The 20,605-nt window shown below is 38.2% G+C and overlaps 1 protein-coding gene across 3 annotated transcripts in view; it reads left to right on the top strand.

The window, feature by feature from the left end:
• The window catches only part of PCGF5 (polycomb group ring finger 5), a 122,243-nt gene extending 102,456 nt beyond the window's left edge, over positions 1–19,787 (top strand). For 2 of the 3 annotated variants that reach the window (XM_053909727.1, XM_019445059.2), the window contains exons 8-10: positions 756–845; positions 8,150–8,209; positions 14,036–19,787. In XM_053909727.1, coding sequence (XP_053765702.1) covers positions 756–845; positions 8,150–8,209; positions 14,036–14,083 — 198 coding nt within the window. In that variant the 3' untranslated portion in view covers positions 14,084–19,787. The remainder of the gene's footprint in view (positions 1–755; positions 846–8,149; positions 8,210–14,035) is intronic. The other variant, XM_019445060.2, reaches the window with a different exon arrangement.
• Positions 19,788–20,605: the final 818 nt, after the last annotated feature.

Raw genomic sequence — 20,605 nt, forward strand, 5'->3', positions numbered from 1 at the left:
AAATCATAGCCACAGTTCTTGGGGCCTTCTTAATTAAGGATTTGGGGGGTTGTTTGGTTCCTGCAACTCTAGAGCAAAAGTGAGCTTTGAAACACGCAACCTTTTTTGAAGTTTGATGCAAGGTGAGAAGAGGGTCCTGGAAGTATTATGCAAGTTACCAACCAAGCAAAACAGGCCAGAGAGCCCTAGAAGACACAGGCCTGTGGCGTGGTCCTAACTGTTCTGTCGACTTAGCTACAGGTAATTACCAGAAGTTCTCATATGCCTTGACGTCCCCAAAAATCTTGTATCCACATTCATTCATTTACCCTCTTGGAATACAAACTAATGAGAGGAAAGCAAGTCCTCTAAATCTTGGGAAGGTGAAAGGATTCTGAGAGGTGAGCTCATAAGCCCCAGGTGCTGTGAGGTCTCCACAGTTCCTCCTCATTCTGTAAGAGACAATCCTGGAAATATGTCTAAACCTGTAAGTGCACAGAGACATGGACTAAAAAAATCTTACACTGCATTTCAAAATTATGTGTATAGACTTGAGTGACAGGTATGTGGGACAAGACAAGCAGTCCTTCATGTTACTTCTATCTGAATTAATACTTATGAGATGGACCAGTGCTTTTAATAAAAATATTCAATGCTCTTTTTAAATAATGGATAATACCTCTATTTTTTATAACTATTTGAATCTTTTTTTGAAATTTGGAAAAAAGTTTAAGACACGAACTACTTACGTTAATGGATCTGTATTCTTTTTAAAGTTGGATGTGCTGTGCAATGGTGAAATTATGGGGAAGGATCACACTATGGAATTCATCTACATGACAAGATGGCGACTAAGAGGCGAAAACGTAAATTGCTTTTATATTTACCTATGTGTATATTTAGTTCTATGTCATTTTATTACTCATATTTAACAGTATTACTTAGAAACAAAAAAACTAGCTTGGGAAAGAGAAGAAACTGATTCCTTTTACTGTTTACGCCCAGCTACTCCATGCTAATTGGTCCCAAGTACAAGACCAAGGTCTGTGTTAAATATGGTTTTGTTATATTGAAGGTGAGTTAAAAGTCCCATCTAAATATGTTCAGAACTCTGCTAACCTCAAGACAGAGAAGATGGCATGTACATGATTTTAAACCCCGGTAAAATACGGGAATTTCTAACTATATGGAGTTGAGTGGGGAGACTAAGTTTTGCCATGATTAGTACGTCTAATGGTTGATGTTATTTTTTGGTTGTGCTAGAAGGAACTGATAGGGTAGAATCTAGGTTATCCTTTTTTTCAGGTACCTCCTTTTCGTGAAAGTGTAAAATCGGAACAAAGGGTAAGTGAGTTTGCAGTGGTTTCTGATGCCAGAATTAGACTATTGTGAGTTAGACCCTAGACAATATGGGAGAAATGATTTAAAAGGAGAAAACCTGAGAAAAATCCAAGAAACCCCAAAGGAGAATTTTATATTTTGAAATGTATCTTTGCTTAGGGTTAATGAGAAGGTTCAAGCATATCTTACCTGAGTTATATATTACATTGATATTATGGAAATCCGAGGGACTAGGGATTATGACACTGATATAGATCAGTGAGGAATGTAGTAGTGATGCTACCAGAAATTCTCTTCATAATCTGAGTACATGAATCCACATTGAGATTGACTAGAAGGTTGTGCTAGGTGACCTACAAGGTCCTCTCAGACATCGAGACTCTGTGGTTGTTATGGTATAATATGTCATACTTCTAAACTGTCTGTAGTTTTAATCTCTCTAATAAGCTAGGCTTTATTACATTTTTGTGAAAACCTAAGTTATGAAAGAATACTAAAGAAACATAACCTCAGTCAAGGACAAGTGATACAGAATCTGAATATAATGAGGGTTGCCATATTCCAGTGGTTCAAAAACATACTTGTGTGGATTGGAAACATCTATGGAACGTTAATGAAACAGACCCCAAAAAATCATTTTTGTGTGTTCTGTTCAATGGATAGGATAATTGGCTACATTTTCCAGAAATGTCTTGATATAATGATAAACGAAGCACCTAACTTCTAAGGTCAGACTTTTTTTTTCTGAGTCCTACTTGGGTACAATCTTCCTTTTGAGGTGGAATTCTCATGACCGGGAAGAAGAAATGATGTTTGAGGACCAGTCACCAGAGAGTTGTGTGCCCTAGAAAAACATATTAGACCTCTCTAAGCCTCATCTTTTAAAAACCAAATCTAATTATCTTTGTATTTGGTAAATTACTACTTGACTTTCGAGGATATTTTATAGTTTTTTTTTTTTTTTTAATGGTTCTACATACATCACCCTCACTGAATCCTTCCAGCCAAAGTGTTTCGGGTCCCAGGTGCAGCTAAACAGAGGTAGTCAGTTCTTTCTTACCCAGCACAGTTGGGGCCTAGACATTGTGATAGTACATATAATTTTGTAACGATATAATTGCAGCTTTCTTTCTTTGATAAGTCATTGGGCATTTTAAGTACGTGTTAATGATTTTCAGACACTATGAATGGGTTTGCCTTAGGGTTGAAGAGATGTAAGAAGTCATCCACTGCAAGACCTCTGCTAGCACTCACTTGTCCTTCACACGACCCCCTTCCCAGCAGTCGCCCACACTGCCAGTTATTTTAATGTCAAAGTGTGAAGGAGCTAATGCATAGAAATTGATATTAATAGACCATCAGTTAAATCAGTCTTTACTACAGTTATGTTTCTGATTACACGTGTTTGACAGTTTAAATTCCTTGGTTGTTTAAGGCATATTTTAATAAAAGTTGCTTGGAAAAATGGTTCGGTACCTTATGATTTTTCATTCCAGTAAAAACGAAACCAATAAATAGAAAAGTTAACCACATTTTATATTTAGTACAATGGTAAAGTAATGTATTAGCCCAATTAATTTTTTCAGCACGACAGCCCTGTTTTTTGTTTGCTCTCCTCCAAGCCTGTTTGCCCCTCAGTCTTCACAATCTCAATATTCCAAAATTTGTCATCCCATTTTTCCAGTTTCTCACACCAAAATCCTTGAAGTCAGTCCTCACTAGTTTCTTTTTCTTTCATCTATCCTTAGCAGGTTCTGTGACCTCTGCTATCAGAACACCATCATTAGACTCCAGTTATATCTTACTACCTCCACTCTGCCACGCTCATCCCAGCCACTGTCACCATTTTCCAGAACATCTGTAAAAATCTCCTGCCTGAGCTCCATGCTTCCACTCTTGCCTCCACCTGGGGTCCACGTACTGTCTTTGGCCGGCATAGCGATCCTCCTAAAACAAGTTAGAATATGTCGCTTCTCTCCTTCGAGCTCGCCAGTGACCTCTAATCTCACTTAGGTAAAAACTGAAGTCCTTCCAGGGACCTGTAGATACTGACCCCCATAATTTTCCCCAGACATCTCTCTGATCCTATGCTTTACTTTCCGTTGGTCATCACATTCTGACCCCACTCACTCCTGTTTCCTCTAACATGCCAGGCTTTCTCCTGCCACCCTAGGTATCCACCTATTTTCTTTACCCTCTTCACTTAAAAGAATTTTGCTTCTATATCACCTTCTCAGTGAGGGCTCTGACCTTCCTTAATATCACAACCACCGCTCCCATTCTGGCATTCTCCTAACCTGTTTTCAGGTTTGACTGTTTTCCGTAGTATTTTTTTCATACCATCTGACACACTATGCCACTTAGTTATGTTATTATTTGTCCCCCAACTAAAATGTAATCTGAGGATGGGGATGATTATTTGTTCCCTGCTGAGTCTCCAGTAGCTAGAGCAGTGCCTAGTACAAATACTCAAAAAATATTTGTTCAAAGAATAAATTAAATGCAGAGTTTGTCTTTTATAAGGTAATAGTTATGCAAAATATATCCTAAAGATCATCTCATTTATTTGGATCTCCATTTCCCATTTGTTTTCTGTTAAACAGATTTTAAATTTTGGCTCATGTTCCAATTAATGAGGAGTTATTATAATAATAATTGGTGAATTCTGACAGTTGGAGTGAATGGAAAAATAAGCAACAAAACAGTCATTTCTTGATCAAGCCCCTACTAGTGTACTTGTTGCAGTCACATCTGTCCCCATCTCTGCCCCCACTCTGTCCCCATCAGTGCCCCTCCACTGCCAGCGGGATGCCAGGATGTCGGTCTGAAAAGTTCACATGATCTACTGCTTTTGCTACCTGGCTGTGCCTCCTGCTGGGGTCAGCCGATTTCCTACCTTGTGATTTCTTTTACTTGTTTCTGGTACTTTTTTACGGTCAATATTTTGATCTACCTGGGATTTATTTCCTTACACACACATACCTACCACTAGGCTAAGACTCAGGCTCCTGGGTGACTCAGTCGGTTAAGCAACCGACTCTTGGTTTTGGCTCAGGTCATGGTCTCATGGTTCACAAGATGGAGCCCTGTGTCGGACTCTGTACCGATAGCCTAAAGCCTGCTTGGGATTCTGTCTCTCCCCCTCTCTTTCTTCCCCTCCCCAGCTCACACGTGCTCTCTCGCTCTCTCAAACAAACATTTAAAAATTTTCTATTAAAAAAAATAAACCAAGACTAAGACTAAATTATTCTAAGATTTTTTTGCCAAAAATATCATTCATTGAATAATCCATACTTTATCTCCGTGTTTTGAGCTGTCAGCATTATCTATGCAGATGTTACCTGTACATGTTTATACACACACAGGTATGTGCATTGTGTTCCTGGACATTGTTTTGTTCTTCTGAGTGGGTCTTATCCCTGCACCACATTACACATCATATATAGTTTTTATAAAAATCTGATCACATACCACCCCTAATTTAAAGCCCCTAAGTTGTCCATTTTCTTTGGGATAAGTCTGAATAAAGTTCAGACTAATTTATAAGGCAAATAGGTTGTTTCTATCCTAGGTTGCTCCTTATTACCCTTTTAAAAATTGTGTTGGCTCGCTTTACCTGTTTGTTTTTTCAGATGAGCTCTAGAATGGGACTGTGATTGGCACTGGAAGAAATTTTTAGGTTGACTTGGCTAGAATTGGCATCTTGGCAACTGTTTTCTTCTCTTCGGTGCCGTGGGGTGTTTCTCGTAGGGCTATGTTCTCCTGGGTCTCTGAGTAAACCCTGTGGCTGTCTTCCCTTTTCACACGGGATGCTGCCCTGCCCCCTGGCTCTTCTGCCTCAGGCAAGGCCAGTCCTACTCCAGTCACCTCCTGACTTTAGACCTACATCTAGACTCCCAGGAAGAATCTCAGAGAAGCCAGCTTTGCCTCCGCTCCTCCAGGGCTGCAGCGCACCTCCGGTGCCACAGGGCCTCGGTGCCGCTTCTTCCTCCTGGGGCAGCTCCCCTTCAGACTCGGTCTGTTTTCTCAAGTCCTAGCACTTTCTGAATTCTTCAGTGTGATGCATTTTTAAAAGGTTTTTATCATTAGGAATCAAACATCTGGTTGCACTTAGCAAATCCTTAAGAGATTTTTCAGTTCATAACGATACTGCCGCCTGAAGATGTTATACTCAGGATTGGTGTTTCATCTTTTGCTTATGAATGGGAGAAAATGTACCTGTTTTAAAAGCCAGTGCTTCTCAAACTTTAATGTGAATAGAAATCATGTGGGGATCTTGGTAAAATACAGATTCTGACTCAGTAGGTCTGGGGTGGGGCCCAAAATTCTGCATTTGTAACAAGCTCCCAGGGAATGCCAGTGCATCTGATCTTTGGACCATCCTTTGAGTAATAGAACTTTAGGAAACGTGATCCATGACCACTGGCTTGCCTGTGGCTTCCATATCTGTAAATTGAGGGTATAGAATCACAGAATCTGATCTCAATCTAGAAGGGACTTAGTTATTTAGACTAATCACCAATAATACATGATCCTGTTATAATATCCAGGGTTCGTCACAGTTCTGAAACATAAACGGACTCATATGTACTCTTCTGCAACTTTTTTTTATCATTTGATGATGTGTCTTATGGAGAATCAACAAACTTTGATACAATTCTTTATACCACATTGATAGTATTCCATTTGTGTGTCTGTAGCATAATCTGATTAACACACTCCTTTGGTGGAAATTTAGACTTTTTCGAGGTTTTTTTAACATTACAAGCAATAGTTACTCCAGTACATAGATCTTTTTACACATGTGCAAGCATATTCATTGGTTAGATTCCAGGTGTGGGATTTACAAGAGTATGCATATTTAACTTTTTGGTAGATAATAACTATCCTCTTAAAAGATTTTAGCAGTGTATAATTCTACCAGTAATACACAAGAGTGCCCATTTTCTGACACCCTCACCAACACAGCATATTATCAATTTTGTATTTCTTCTGTGAAGTTTCTTTTCTTATCAGTTGCCTTGTTGTTTTTCTATTGTGGTGTTTGTCTTTTCCTTACTAACTTCTAAGAGCTCCTTATGAATTCCAGAAATAAATCTCTGGTCATATGTGTTGTAGCCATTTCCTCCCAGTTGTGTTCTGCTTCCTAGTTTTGACTCAGTTTTTTGATCCCTAAAATTTGAGTAACAATACTTGTCTCGAAATGTCTTAGTAAGAATGAAATACCATGTAATAAAGTACGGCAGAATGCCTGACATAATAAATGTTAGTAAGTTTACGAATAGCTTATGTATCTTACATTTTACTATTATTGTAACTCTCTCTCCTCCTCTCATCCCTGAGAGCTTACTTACTATTCCTATCTTCCCATTCGGCCTCAGCTTTCGTCATGAGCTCGTGTTCTTCCTGCTCTCCTTTTCTCGGGTAGGTTGAATACTAAGTCTCAGTACAGCCCATCTTTCCCAGATGATCCTGGTTGATTTTAGGTCTTGTAGCAAAAGCCCCTGCCAGGACGTACCTACAGTTACTGTACCACATTTGTCTTACTTTGCGTTATTTGCATTATTAAGCACTTTTAGGAAAAACAAACATCCTTCATGGCTGGTACCAAAAGAGATTAATGGGAAAAAATAATCATCACTCTAGTGAAATAGCCTCTTTTTACCTGAACTCTTCCCTTAAATGCTGTTTGGGACTCGGCACAGTTGAGGACGTGCAAGGTCTGATAGGCCAGGGCATGGGGGCTCCAGAGTGAAAAGGGAAGGTTGCCAGGGCATATCCTTACAGCATGTTGGTGAACCCTGGACACAAAGTCAAGAACTCACTTCTGGAAAAAATTGCTAGTCTTTTGAGGAAATGGATAATTTCTAACATTTTATTTAAAAGGCCACCAATACATTTGTTTGAATCATTGCTTACTTTAATAGTCTTTCAAAAAGGTGGCTTGCTTTGGCTAGATTTATCCTGGTTAATTTACACCTCACATATTTTTTATGCATTTTTCCCCATTTTGAAGAGACATACAATGTTGAACTCATATATACATAAGTTTAAAGTATATAATCTCAATTATAATGTTTACGTTTAATAAGTATTTAACCCAGTATTGAAAAATCAAGATTTGGGAATGATTTCTTTCTTTAAATATGAATGGTTAAACTGTTAGAACTTAGCAGGTTTACAAATGAATCCACTCAGTAGTTTTAAGATGTGTTCATTCATTGATTTACTCACAAAACCTTCTGTGAGAAGCTGCTGTGTGCCGCTCAAGGAGCTCACAATCTCATGCTATTAAAATAGAGACAGAGACTAAACACCTCATCTGAGCAACATGAAGAGCCTAACCTAATACGTAAAATGGACCTCTTACAGGTTGGGGCAAGGCTCATGCCCCTTTCAGAGTTCCTGAGGTCCTTAAGCAGTGTTCCTTTCACGGGTAGTGGAAAGGAGAGCTAAGCGAGATCAATCACAGGAAGGGGTGGAAGAAAGAGAATACCCCTCCTGGACTGAAGATGTGAGGGTTTTCCCAGAAATCATTATTTGAAGAGGAAATGGAAAGGATAGCCACCATTTTGGTAAATATTTGCAGAATAGTAACAAAACTGATATTTTAGATACTAAAGTTGTTTCAAGCTACGTTTTACCAGCCACTAAGTTCTTAAAATCTTTTTTTTTTTTTTTTCCAAAAACAACTACCATATTTTGGAAAGTGTTTACTTAAACTAATCATGTTGACTCATGTTTGACGTTAAGATAGTTTAAATAATCAGTTTTAAATATGTATCCAGTTGTGGATGCCTCTTATCTGATGAGTTCATCTCCTCCGCAGTTTCGGTGTCTGAACTGCTCAGCTTCGCAAGTCTGCTCTCAGGATGGCCCTTTGTATCAGGTAAGAGGCACTCACGACTGTACATATGACCCTGACGATGCCCGCCAAGATGGTGATCGCTCTCATCCCAAACTCAAGTTTCTGAGACATGTCACTTTGCCAAACTAATATTTATTTGAGCTACAAAACGTCATTTTTCAATTTACGTCCCCAAATTTCCCATTATTTTAGTTATCTTGCATTATCTATTTAATTTCACAGAACTAAAAAATGAAATCATAAATATTAAGGCCATTATTTAGGAGTCAGAAATTTTCAATAATTACTAGTTTCAGCCCTTGAGAAATCTCTGCTCCATATTGGATCTCTGCTCCATACTTAACACTTCTTTGTGGAAGTTTTTGTTTGTTCGTTTTTTGTGTTTTAATCAGTCCCCTACAAGCGAAAGATGCAACGCCGGGTTAGGTGAGGCTCAGCAGCGGCAACAGCCACATGTAGCTTGCTCGGGTCACTTAATACAGATGATAGTGGACAAGTTTTAAAACGCACTGACAAAGACTCTCCTCAGATGCACATTCCAGTTATCTAATAAAAGTACATCTTCTATTGGGATGATGAGTTGTAGTGATGCTTCTGCCTTTAACCGTAACTCCCACATGTGTGGTTTTATGCTTTCACTCTTGGCACTGATGTCTGTTCCTTAGAAATAAAGATGTTCTTAAACTCCCATCTGAAGTATCAGAGAAGAACCGGAATAAGATCGGATTTTTAAAAATCCTCACAAATTCCCTTTTCTTCCTTCAACACTTCATTATGGATTATATGGTCCTGTCGCAGAGTTGAACTTGTGATTAACAGGATGCACCTTTAGCCAAAATTCAGCTACAAGTTTTCAAGGGAAAAGTTATCACTTTTTTTATTTCAAGAAAATATTATGTGTATACTCTTTACACTATTTCATTTTTAAATTAAAAAAAAAATTTAAATTCCACCAAATGGACAGTTTTCTAGGAAGATACCAGTGGACCAAAATTCACCCACGAAGAAAGAAAATTTAAATCTGTAAGCCATGAAAGAAAATAATTATTCAAAAATTACTTCCTCAAAGGATGCCTAAATAGCTTGATGGTCATGCTCTCTCCAATTTTCAAGCAATAGATCATTCCCATTGTAAACTGTTTTAAATTATTGAAAAAGATGGAATTCTTTTCAAATTTATTTTACAAAAGTAACATAATTAAGATACCAAAAACTGACAGAAAACCCCCAACTAGAAAACCAGTATCAATCTCATTTTGAATACAAATACAAAGACGATAAGTAATATACTAAAATAATAATAAACCAAGACTAAATAGTATTTTTATCAGAAATGGAAGAATGGCTTAATATTGGGGGGAAGGAAGGAATATATATTATGTAATATAAACATATTTTATATATATACACACACACAGAGTCAAATAAAAACCATCAGTAGATACTGAAAAGGCATTTGATAAAATTCACTAAGTCCCAGTTTTTCCTACCAGCTTATTTTAAAAGTTTTCCAAAAAACAAAACAATTGAAATAATACAAACGAATATCCTTTACTTGTGCTTAGATTTTACCAGTTAACATTTTGCTACATTTTATGCTCCCTCTTTCCTTCTCTTCCCTTCTCCTTATCTTATTAATCTCTTTATCATTCTGTTGTTTCTTTGTGCAACTATTTGAAAGTAAATTGCCAGTATCATGACAGTTGACTACCAAATATTTCAGCATATACTTCCTAAGATCAAACACTTCCTCATAAATAACCAAAATGCCACTTCACACACAAGAAATTTAAATAGTAAATTAAATATTACAGAGATGTCATTTCTCCCCATAATTAAATTATCAAGTTGGATATAGTTCCAAACACACTTTTTACCAGATTCTTGTTTAACTTAACAGAATCAGTCATTCTAAAGTTCACCAGGAAGTACGAGCCAGTGCTTCTGGTCTGTCACAGTTTTCGGTGGGTAATCAGGGGGCATGTGCATCGCCACATCCTAAAATGCATTTGTAAGCTGAAGTAATTAAAATAGGGCACTGACTTAAACACAGACATATGAGTCAAAAGAATAGCTCAGGGACAGACTCTAGTATTATATGAATCTGTAAAGAGAGTATTTCACGTTAGTGGAAGAAAACAGATTTATTTAGCAAATACCTACTGAACACTTAACTATGCACTGGGTACTCTTTTAGGCCCAAGTACTCTTTTAGGACACAAGTGAAAATGAACAACTTCCTCACAGAGCTTACACTCTAATGACGGTAACAGATGAAGAATAAATGAGTCAGATTTGTAGTGTTAGAAGAAAAATTAAGGTAGGGAAGTAGAATATTTTAGATAAGATAGCCAAAGGAAGACTTCTTTGAGGTGGAGGTTCTTGATCAAAAGCAAGTGAGAGAAATAGGTATGTGTGTATCTGGGATCGGATGCTTCAGGCCAAGGGAACACAGTGGAAAGATCTGGAGGAGTGGTCATACCTGGTTGTTTGAGGGTTGCAAGGAGGCCAGCAGGGCTGGACCGGAGACAGTATTTGGCAGTCGGCAGGGCTAATCGGTGAACTCGGAATATAGATTTTGGGGGGAGGGTGTGATCTAGTAGGGTTAGTTTTCAATAAATTTTACTGAGACTTGGTGGTGGTGATGGAGATTCAGTTCATACCTCACATTATAGGAGATTTTCATGGCTTAAAGTGGTAAATATTAAAATAGACACCATCAAAGATCAAGAAGAAATATAGTTGAATAATTTCAGAGTGGGGATGGCCTTTTTCACTGTACATACAAAAGGAAAAAAAGACAAAGCAAGTTGACTGTTAATATTGAAAAGTACATGGCAAAAATATCATAACTAAGGAAATATTTGCAGTATACACAGAGAGGTTTAATGGCCTTAATACATGAAAGAATTCATGCAAATCTGTAAGACAGAGTTCAACTTATCATAGAAAAATGAACAAAAGACCTTAGGAAAGTCACAAAAGAAGGAAACAAAACTGGCTAATCAGCATTCAAAAATGGTTAATTTCTTTAGAAGAAATAAAATACTATTTTATGCTTATTAAATTGCCATATTAAGAGGGAAGAAAAGATAGTACTCATTATTGATGAGACCAGTGAAGAATGAGCATTTATATTTCTTTTGGAAACGTAAAGATAGAATAACTTCCAGTATTTATGCTGTTTGAACCAGCAGTTCCACTCTAGGAACCAGCCCTGATCCTTGGGGCAGGATTAATCTATAATTGCCAAAAAAAAAAAAAAAAAGGTGGGGGGGCACCTGGGTGGCTCAGTCAGTTGGGCATCTGACTTTGGCTCAGGTCATGATCTCACAGCTTGTGAGTTCGAGCCCCACTTCAGGCTCTGTGCTGACAGCTCAGGGCCTGGAGCCTGCTTCAGATTCTGTGTCTCCCTGTCTCTCTGCCCCTCCCCTATTTGCACTCTGTCTCTCTCTCTCAAATAAATAAACATTAAAAAATTAAAAAAAAAAAGGAATTAACTAAAATATACAGCAAAAGGAAATTTTTTGGTAACTTATGATTCTTTTCTACAAAGCTATTATGTTCTTCCTTTAAAAATGATCAAGGATATTAAATGGTGTCAAAATAAGTTACGGAATTTTTAAATGGAAATTAAAATTTTACATGGACAAAATGATTTACCAAACAATATGTGTAGCTTGATTACAGTCTTGAAAAAAAAATATGTATACAGACAGAAAGACCAGAAGGATAGACGCTAAAATAATTATGGTAGTTATCTTTGGATGGTGGTATTTAAGTGAGTTTCCTTTTTTCTTGGTGCTTTTCTGTATTTTCCAAATCTATCATGAAACCACATTCACTTTTATGATAAAGATTTTTTACGAAAAGCAGTACATCAGTCAAGGTCGATGTGATTTATCACTTTCCAAAGTTATCACATTTGAAATGGATACTGTGGGAGTAGCTTTTATTTTAGCACATGATGAGACTGACGACTAGCAACTCTCCAAGTAGGCCCATTTGGGGCAGTCACTCAACACTGTGGGGTGGTGCACCACATTCCCTGGTACTAAGCACAGCGCTGTTTTACTTCAGAAAGCAAACTGAAATACAAATAGAACTTAAAGTAGATCTTAGTGGTTCCCAGCATTGTAAAACACTTCAGTAAGATTAAACTTCAGCTGTCATCATAGAACAAACACAAATGGTTACTTGGAGAAAGCAAACCATTTTCAACCAAAACCAGAAAATCCTGACCACTGACAAGCCATTTTACTTCCCTCTCTGCCTTCGTCCCAGTAGAACTGCTGATGGATTCTTCTATAGGTTATGAAGGAATTCTAGAATGAGTGCCTTAATCATTTGCAGAAAGCGTGCAGACTCCACAGAGTCCGGGATGGAGAACAAAGCTAGGAAGGTTGTTGTGGCGGAGGGAGGGCAAGCCGTGGGCTGGGCCAGAACAGGAAGTAGATCCTACCCTACTGCAGAGGGTAGGGAGTCTGGGTAGCAGTCTCCACAGCTGGCTCAGTTTCACAAGACCCAGGGAGTTTTTTAAAATGCACATTCCTGTTTCTCCCAGATATTGTCATTCAGAGGGAACAAAGTTTAAATAAAACCAAGTAAACAAAATATAAACCAAAATAGATTTAAGACCGTGGAAATCTTGAGACACTGTGACTTTTACTCCAGCCCTCAGAACTGGTGGTGGCATCCCCCTACGTCCTCAGCTGGGAAGAGCAAGACCTAGAAATTTCCATTCCCACCTCCAGTCCCATCCTGAGCTGAATGGCTGAAGACCAATGAGGAGTTTTCTCAGGATATAACCTAGCTATACGGGCAGAAATAGTCCTTTTTAGGATTATAGAGCCTCAGCCCACCCCTTTCACCTGGATGAAAGAGTACACAATTTCGTGGCCTGGATTTTTGTGTCCACTTACACTGAGATGAAGGGGAACCATCAATGACAGTCTCAGCACTTTCTTGGTTTCATAAAAGGAGCTTCTCGATGAAATTTCACTTAAAAGGGGGAATCTGAAGCTTTCGGGAAGGGAAAACCATTGGTTCTCCAGACCAGACTTTGTGATGTTAGGTTCTGTATGAAAAGGTAAAATAGCAGGTGAAAACAGATACTGAAGTGGCAATGTGGCCTATGCCTTCTATGCCCAGGAAGTAGTTTCCTCTCTAGTCTGTTGATGTAGGGATACCTTGTCTGTAGTCACAGCAATGAAGAACAGTCCATACCTTTCAGTTGTGTGTCCACCCAGAACATATAATAGTATCAACTGACTATTGAAAGGAGGTAGCAACCTGAATGTTCCATGTAACAATTCGCTACTTGTTTTTCCAGTTTTTAAAGGACCATTAAAGTTTCAATGCTAAAAAAAAAGTGTCAAACTTACCAAAAACAAATGTGATTTGTGAAAACTACCCCAGTTTCATAGATTCATAGCAAGAGGTCTCTGTTAATTTGTGACTCAGTGGGCCCTCACAAACAGCAGCTTGGGTGGAATGCAGCCCCACGAGGTACCTGATTGAACGAACACCTTCAAGCAGGGCACAGAGCCTTCAATCCTCCCTATTACTTTCGTACGACTCATACCCAGCCAGCGTGACCTCGTGAGCCTTTGAACTTGACCTTTGTTACATATCAGAGAAAACTTGCCTGATTCTAGAAAAATAATGGTAATTTAAAAATAAAGCATTTTAATGGTAACTAGTCTTTAATTGTCATAATCACTAGTAGTACTAGGAAATATTGTAAATAATAATCCTGCATTCTTAAAGGCTTTTGTATGTAATCTATATTGTTTTCATTTTTCATATAAACACAGTCTTATTCATCATCATGTTTTTATTTTATAGTCCTACCCCATGGTATTGCAGTATCGACCAAGAATTGATTTCGGTTAGACCAAGGGGCCTAGATCCCACGGAGATGACTCCTGCACTCTTTGTTTACTCATCAGCAGATCGCACAGGGAACGGTGTGTGGACGAGAGGGACACAACCAGATTTTCAGCATGCAAATAAGGCCATTGTCTGTCTCTAAATTGTCAGTTGCATTTATGTTGTTTCTATTAAGAGTGAACCAAGTGCCATTCTGCTACTGAATCATCCGCATACGGTATTTGTGCTGTCTCAGTGTACAAGTCGTGGTTGCAATCAGCTACGGGTGCAGCCATGATTCAGCCTCCCAGATATTTTGCTTGCCTGTTCCAAGACCGTTCTAACGTTTGATTACACTAGTACTATGACTCAATCTGTGTGGTGTTGCAGTTTTCACATACTTAATATTTTATTAATTTTTGTTTAAATAGAGTACTGTACAAGAAATAATTATTATATCTTGAAGTTATTTTGTATGGGAAAGTATTTAGAAGAGTGGTTTTTGAGCCACGGTCCTGTTCTAAGCTTTTTCTGTGTGAAATAGGTTCACTTTTGAGTGTGCAAGACTTTGGGGGAAGAATTCCAATTATTCTCGTCATTAGAGCACATTATAGTTGTAGACATGTTAAGTCCTCCTCCAGCTGTGTGGTCTACCTACCATTGCACAAGGAGGCACGCTAGCCCTCCAGATTGAAAGTGTGTGTGACCGGGTGGGCCGCTGAAGTCCGATTCAGAACCATTGGAAAGGTCGACAGCTGGCCACACTTACTTCTAACAAAATTACTGCATCAGCAAGGTCAGTCTTTCGTAATGCCTTATGACGAGCAGGTGCTGCTTCGTGAAACATCACTGTGTAGCCCGTTCTATGTATGCGTCATTCTATTGTGGCTCTCATTTAATGAGTAGAATGTCTCTCTTTTTAAGTTGGCCTTAGGTGTGTGTCATTGTGGCATGCAGAGGGTTCTGATGATTTTAAATATTAGGATTTTTAGAGCAGATAACATTAGCTATTTTATGGATTTTAGAAGTCTCAAGGCAATTATAAATTAAAACTGTTACCTATCGCAGCTCCAAACCACATGCGTCTAATAGAGTAACTGCAGTGTAGTAGGTGAACGTGCTAACCCAAATTAATGATTTGAGGAGATTCCATTTTAGATCCTGTAGTCAGCAGGGGGAAATGGGATTCTTGTTTTATACCTAAACTCGTTAAGGCCAGAGCTGGGATAATGTCCTTGATTTTGCAGTTTTGTTAAGTCTTCCATTCATTTTGAGATTAGTCTGCAAGTCAGAGAAAGTCTCATTACCTGAAATTATGTGAAGAACTTCGTTTTAAACCTTTAAATCGACAGTTGTTTTCAAAAAAACTTATTTGGAAATTAAGTTTTGTTAATTGCCTCAAAATAAACAAGTTAACCTCCGAAACTTAGTAAAAGTCTTGAAAGCTAGGAAAAACTGTTTTAGAAATCTGACACGAGCACAATCTGTGTGTTACACACATAGTTTTTATACTGTATACATTGTAGACGTGCTACATTTTCCAGTAAAATGTATCACGGATTAATGCCTTCTGAATCTCAAAATGCTTCTTAGGAATAAAACATTGTACAACTCTAAAAAACACATACAAAATACAGCTAAATCTTGATGCATTTCACACTCTAAAAGGCTGAAACTTCCTAAATTACCTTTTCATGTGTCATTGTTTCAAGTCAGGAAGTCTCTATCAGAGTTTTCTGTTGTTATTGTTTGGACTTTTGTGAAAAAGGTTATGGCAGTGCTTTCTTAATTTCATTCTGTTAGATTCTGTTTGTGCCTGGAGGGACTCAGAAGCAGAATTTAAAAGGCAGATTATTGTGAACTCTTTCAAGATGGTTAGAACAGACCATTACACTCAACCAAAAACAGCATCTACTCTCTAGCTACAGAAATTATTTTGCTGTGCTGTGAAATCCAATTCCCTGACATCCCTAGGAAATTCTAATATTATAAATTTGTCACATCTAGGTCAGTGATTAAAATAGTGTTTTACATATGGAAGTTAACTAACTCAAAATGAATTGAGAGTGCATTTTAAAATAAAACCACAAACGAGACCTGTGTGTTTTGGGGTCCCCAGCCAAAACTTAGAGCCTTCAGTGAGTTTTAGACACATGAGCTCTTTAAGTTGGGTCTGTTGCTGCCTCATCACATGTAATTTTACTGTTTTCCAAGGAAATATGTAGGAAGCAATTATGGAATTGAGAATCGTTTTATGTAAAATTCCTTTATTCACTGTTCACATGTTAACATTTTTATGGAAATGCAGTGGAATATGTGCCAAAACATGTGAAAGGAAACCATAGGGGAAGCAGGGCATCAGTTAGCACTTAGGGAAACGTACAGTTTAGGACCGTCCTGAGTGATACAGCATTACTATTCAGAACTGTAGACTTCTTCAACCCACCTCTTGTGGTATGTTCAGCTATAATTTCCTAAGTATGGGACTGCTTTCATGTCTGAGCAATACACTAATTATCCCCTAAGTCAGCTTAAGGAATTTGCAAGAAACCAGATACAAGAAACATATACAGGTGACTTTTGCAGTTAGTTTTATAAACTTAGGGTGCTAATAAAGCTCTTACATAAGTAAACTGTAGGAATAATCCTCTGAATCTGCAAAACTGGAGAAGAAAACTCAATTAAATTTGTTTAAATCTGTTGTCTCTTAAGCAAGAAACCGAAAGAACTTTACCTTCCATAAAGGACTTTGTAATCGCTTTTCTCTGCCCTAGGATGTCAGAGATATAAGAGGGCCAAGGAAGCGTGGATATAAAGAAGGACTGTGGTTCATACAGACCACTTTAACTGAAGTAATCACATCAGTTAACAGAAAAATCAGAATATGGCCTTTTCTCTAGATGAATGGAATACTTTTAAGAGGTATAAAAAATAAACTAAAAGGCTCACTGATGAGGTAAGATAAGGTCATTCAGTCTGGGGTGCGGGTACTTTGGGTAAGGTCTTTTAACTACTTTTAGAAAAGTGTATTATTTATCCATTGAAAAATCTGTCCCATACTCGACTACGTTATACACTAAAACGAAATCCAAATTTAAGTGATTCTTGAAGGGGGAAAAGTGTGTTATATAATATTGTCAACTCTTTAGCTTTAGCGAAATATTTAAGAGAAAGTGCCTCTTTTGCTAAAAGTGCATTTCTGTTTAGATTTGCTGCATAACTTTTGAGTTCTCTGTACCTGTCTCTTATGAATGGTTTTATATCCAAATAGGCACTCATAAGTGAGAGTAATCTCTTTTTGAAAGATTTTCATAAGAAGTAGAGATCACCAAAGACATTCTACTGTTGATTAACAATCATGCTAGAGAGACAGTTTTAACAGTTCGGAGGGTGGAATTTTTTAGGTTGCAATTTAATTTTATATAGTTAGGCAATAACCTTAAGTAACCTTAACTGCTACAATATCACCAAAGAAAGGCTTTAAACTGATTTTTGTGGTGAGATCAATCAAATGTAAGTTTTTCTTGCAATAATCAGAGCACACTTCCTCTCCAATAATGGCCCTTGTTTTTCCAGCACCATGTGACAGGGCTTAGGAAATCCTCAAAGGTGAGAAAGAGATAAAGCACCACAATTAGCTCCCCCTTTGGATGCAAGTGGGAGAAATACATCCTCTGAAGAGAATATTGAAATTGAGATTTTAAAGTTTAATTTGAGAAGCTCTTTAATTCACTTCATTAGAGTCCATATAAACGAAATGTATGCTTATTTGGTTCCTGGGTTCTTAGTAAAAGGAGAAATTTCATTACAGACAGACTTTGGTAAAAGTGCTGACATGCTTACTTGTATAAGAAATAGTACATTCTATTGGACTTACCTAAGTGGGTTTTTTTTTTGTGTTTTTTGTTTTTTTTTTTTTTGTATTCAAAAGCAAAGTTTTCATAAAGGCTGATTTTTTTTTCTTAAAAAGCAACTCTTTGTCTTGTTTCTTAGTGATTACCTTATTGTGATTAGAATGTAGCCATACAGCCAAATTTGGTAAAATAAGTCCCAGATCAAGAGCATATACATCAAGTTAGGCACTGCCCATCCGCCGTTCTCCCTGGGAGCTTACGCTGTGGCCACCTTGGAGGTCAAACTCACGTGATGCAGCCTGATAGGCCACTGGGTCACCCTCCTTGGATGCAGTCTGCCACATACTCTGGTTTATCGCAAGGAATCTTCCCTCCGGCTAAGCTTTATACCAGTAAGATGTTGGTTGTAGAAATTGCAAAAATGAATCCGTTTGCCATAACTTTAATCTTTTGGATTAGAAACAAAAACGTGAAAACGCTATTAATACTGTAAGACATAGATCCTTAACAGTAAGGCATGTAACATGCCCGCCAGATCTGGTCTATGGAAAAGTCAAAAAAGATGATATATACTCGAGATGTAGAAACCCTTTGAAAGCACAAAAACACCATCCAGTTCTGGATTCACTTGGCGTACCTAGGTCTGTAGCATTTTTGATGGAAAAACATCAGATTGAAAGGTCATTAAAATGTACTTCTACATTACAGGGTTTTCATGGTTTTCTTTTTCCTAAAACAGAGGTATTTTCCCAATAATTTAAAATGATTCTCTTCCTAGGGAAGAGCCTTCACAAATGGTATATTTACTCACTATCCTTAAACTGTATTTGCAAATAGAATTAAAATGCTTCAGCACTTCCTTTTCAGAAAGTTATGAAACTTTAAAATAATTTATTGTAAATGCTCATTCAAATATATATACTCATTGTGCCCCTTTTCCTAGGATTCAGTACTGAGACATTATTCAGAACTGCCTTTTAATTTTAATTGTCTTTAAATATAGAATCAAATGAAAGATCTGTTAAAATACTGGGTCTAGTTTTCTTCCATCTTGCAGAGCTTCATGGAATAAGAAACTAATCTAGTACAGACGAAGATTAAATATTTCTGGGCACATTGTACAGACAGTAAACAGATCATCTATCCCTAGACTGCACCTCAGTCCACTGGAGCAGAAGTTCTACACGTTAGAAATGTAATGGGATCAGCCTCACATTCTGGGGGGTCGGTTTTCTTTTGCTGTATTTTTTAGAATGGGGATGGGGGCCTAAGTGTCCTTACGAAGCTGTGGCCCACGACGAGAGCTTGTGGGAGAGCGCCAGCCTTCAGCTGCGTTCCTGTACTTGGCGACAACAGCAAGCACCAGAGTTTGATAGAGTAGCCCTCCCGTCAGACAAGACCGTCACAGGATATACTGTATAGTTATGTTGCTAATTTTCCTTTGAAATATAAAATATTTTAAGCTTTTTTTGTCAAAAGTGGTAACATCTTAATACAAATAAAAACCTTTTTGTGGTTGTAAGATTTAGCTTATAAATCATTCAAATTGAAGTGAAAGATTACCAGGTCATTGTTAATGACTTCGTCTATTAAGAATATATGTATTTTTGTAAAGGAAAAGCACTTGTAGATATTTAATCAGTACAAGATATATGTCTGTTTTGCAGAAATAAAATGCTGCTTAGAGATTCTCTTTAAATATTTTTATTTTTGTGCTCAAATGTATTTTCTGTTGATCTATGGAATGTTCTGTATAAAGCTGTATGGTTGTACCGTTGGGCTAGATTCTTTTGTTTTTTAAAATCTGGACTTAGCCGAGTATATTTGACCATGTTAAAAATAGTATCTTTGTTATTAAAATTCTGATTGCATAATTTCTTGTTGCCTGTCATCCTTAATATTAGTGGTTGTAGACCGCAGCCTCCGTTAATTACTGCTGTGGCAAATTTTATGACAATTTTGAGTATCTGAGATCATAAATCTTCTCTAGAGGTTCTGGAGCTGCTTAGTTTTGAGACGGTGGGCTGTGTCCCCAAGTGATACTTGAGGCCTGCACACACACGCACACTTTAGAACAATTTATTTTGTTAGCTTCATCCAATCGAAATAACCCTTCGAAAGGAACTGTCAAAGAAAGGCCCACGTGAATTGAAAGCTGCTGTCCTCAGCCAGTTAGAGAACAGTTTTGTTTTATTAATACATCCGTAGGTTCTCGCCCTAGGAGCTCTAGTTGGGCTCGCGTCAGACATTCAGGTCCGGAAGGTTGCGGTGACTCCGCTCTCTTTCCCGTCGTTACCGTGGTGCCTGAGCCCTGTCTCCTGTTACTGACACCGTGGTGCTCCCTGGCGCCACCGGGCACGCAGCGAGACGTGGGGAGTGGCATCCGCTGAGCAAGGCTGGACTCCTTCCTTCCGAGGCCGTTGCAGAATGGGAACAAACACGGAGCCCCGTGCGTGGGAAGCGCTCAGAAAGGCGGCACGGGTTACTTCCGTCACGTGTCACTGGCCAGGACTCACTGCCACAGCCCCCGCTCGCTGAGGCGAAGGCCTCCGGGAAGGCAGGGGGACGCGGCTAAGCCACGTCCCAAAGGGAAGAGAAACCAGGTTTGTGACCTGCTGATCAGTGTCTGGCAAACCTCCGTGTGACAAAAGGGGTCACGGTTTTCCAGCTCTTAGAAGCGTTCTGTCAACAC

Source organism: Panthera pardus, unplaced genomic scaffold (assembly GCF_024362965.1).
Source record: "Panthera pardus isolate Hobbes unplaced genomic scaffold, ASM2436296v1 HiC_scaffold_22, whole genome shotgun sequence".
In the NCBI taxonomy this organism is placed as follows: Eukaryota; Metazoa; Chordata; class Mammalia; order Carnivora; family Felidae; genus Panthera; species Panthera pardus.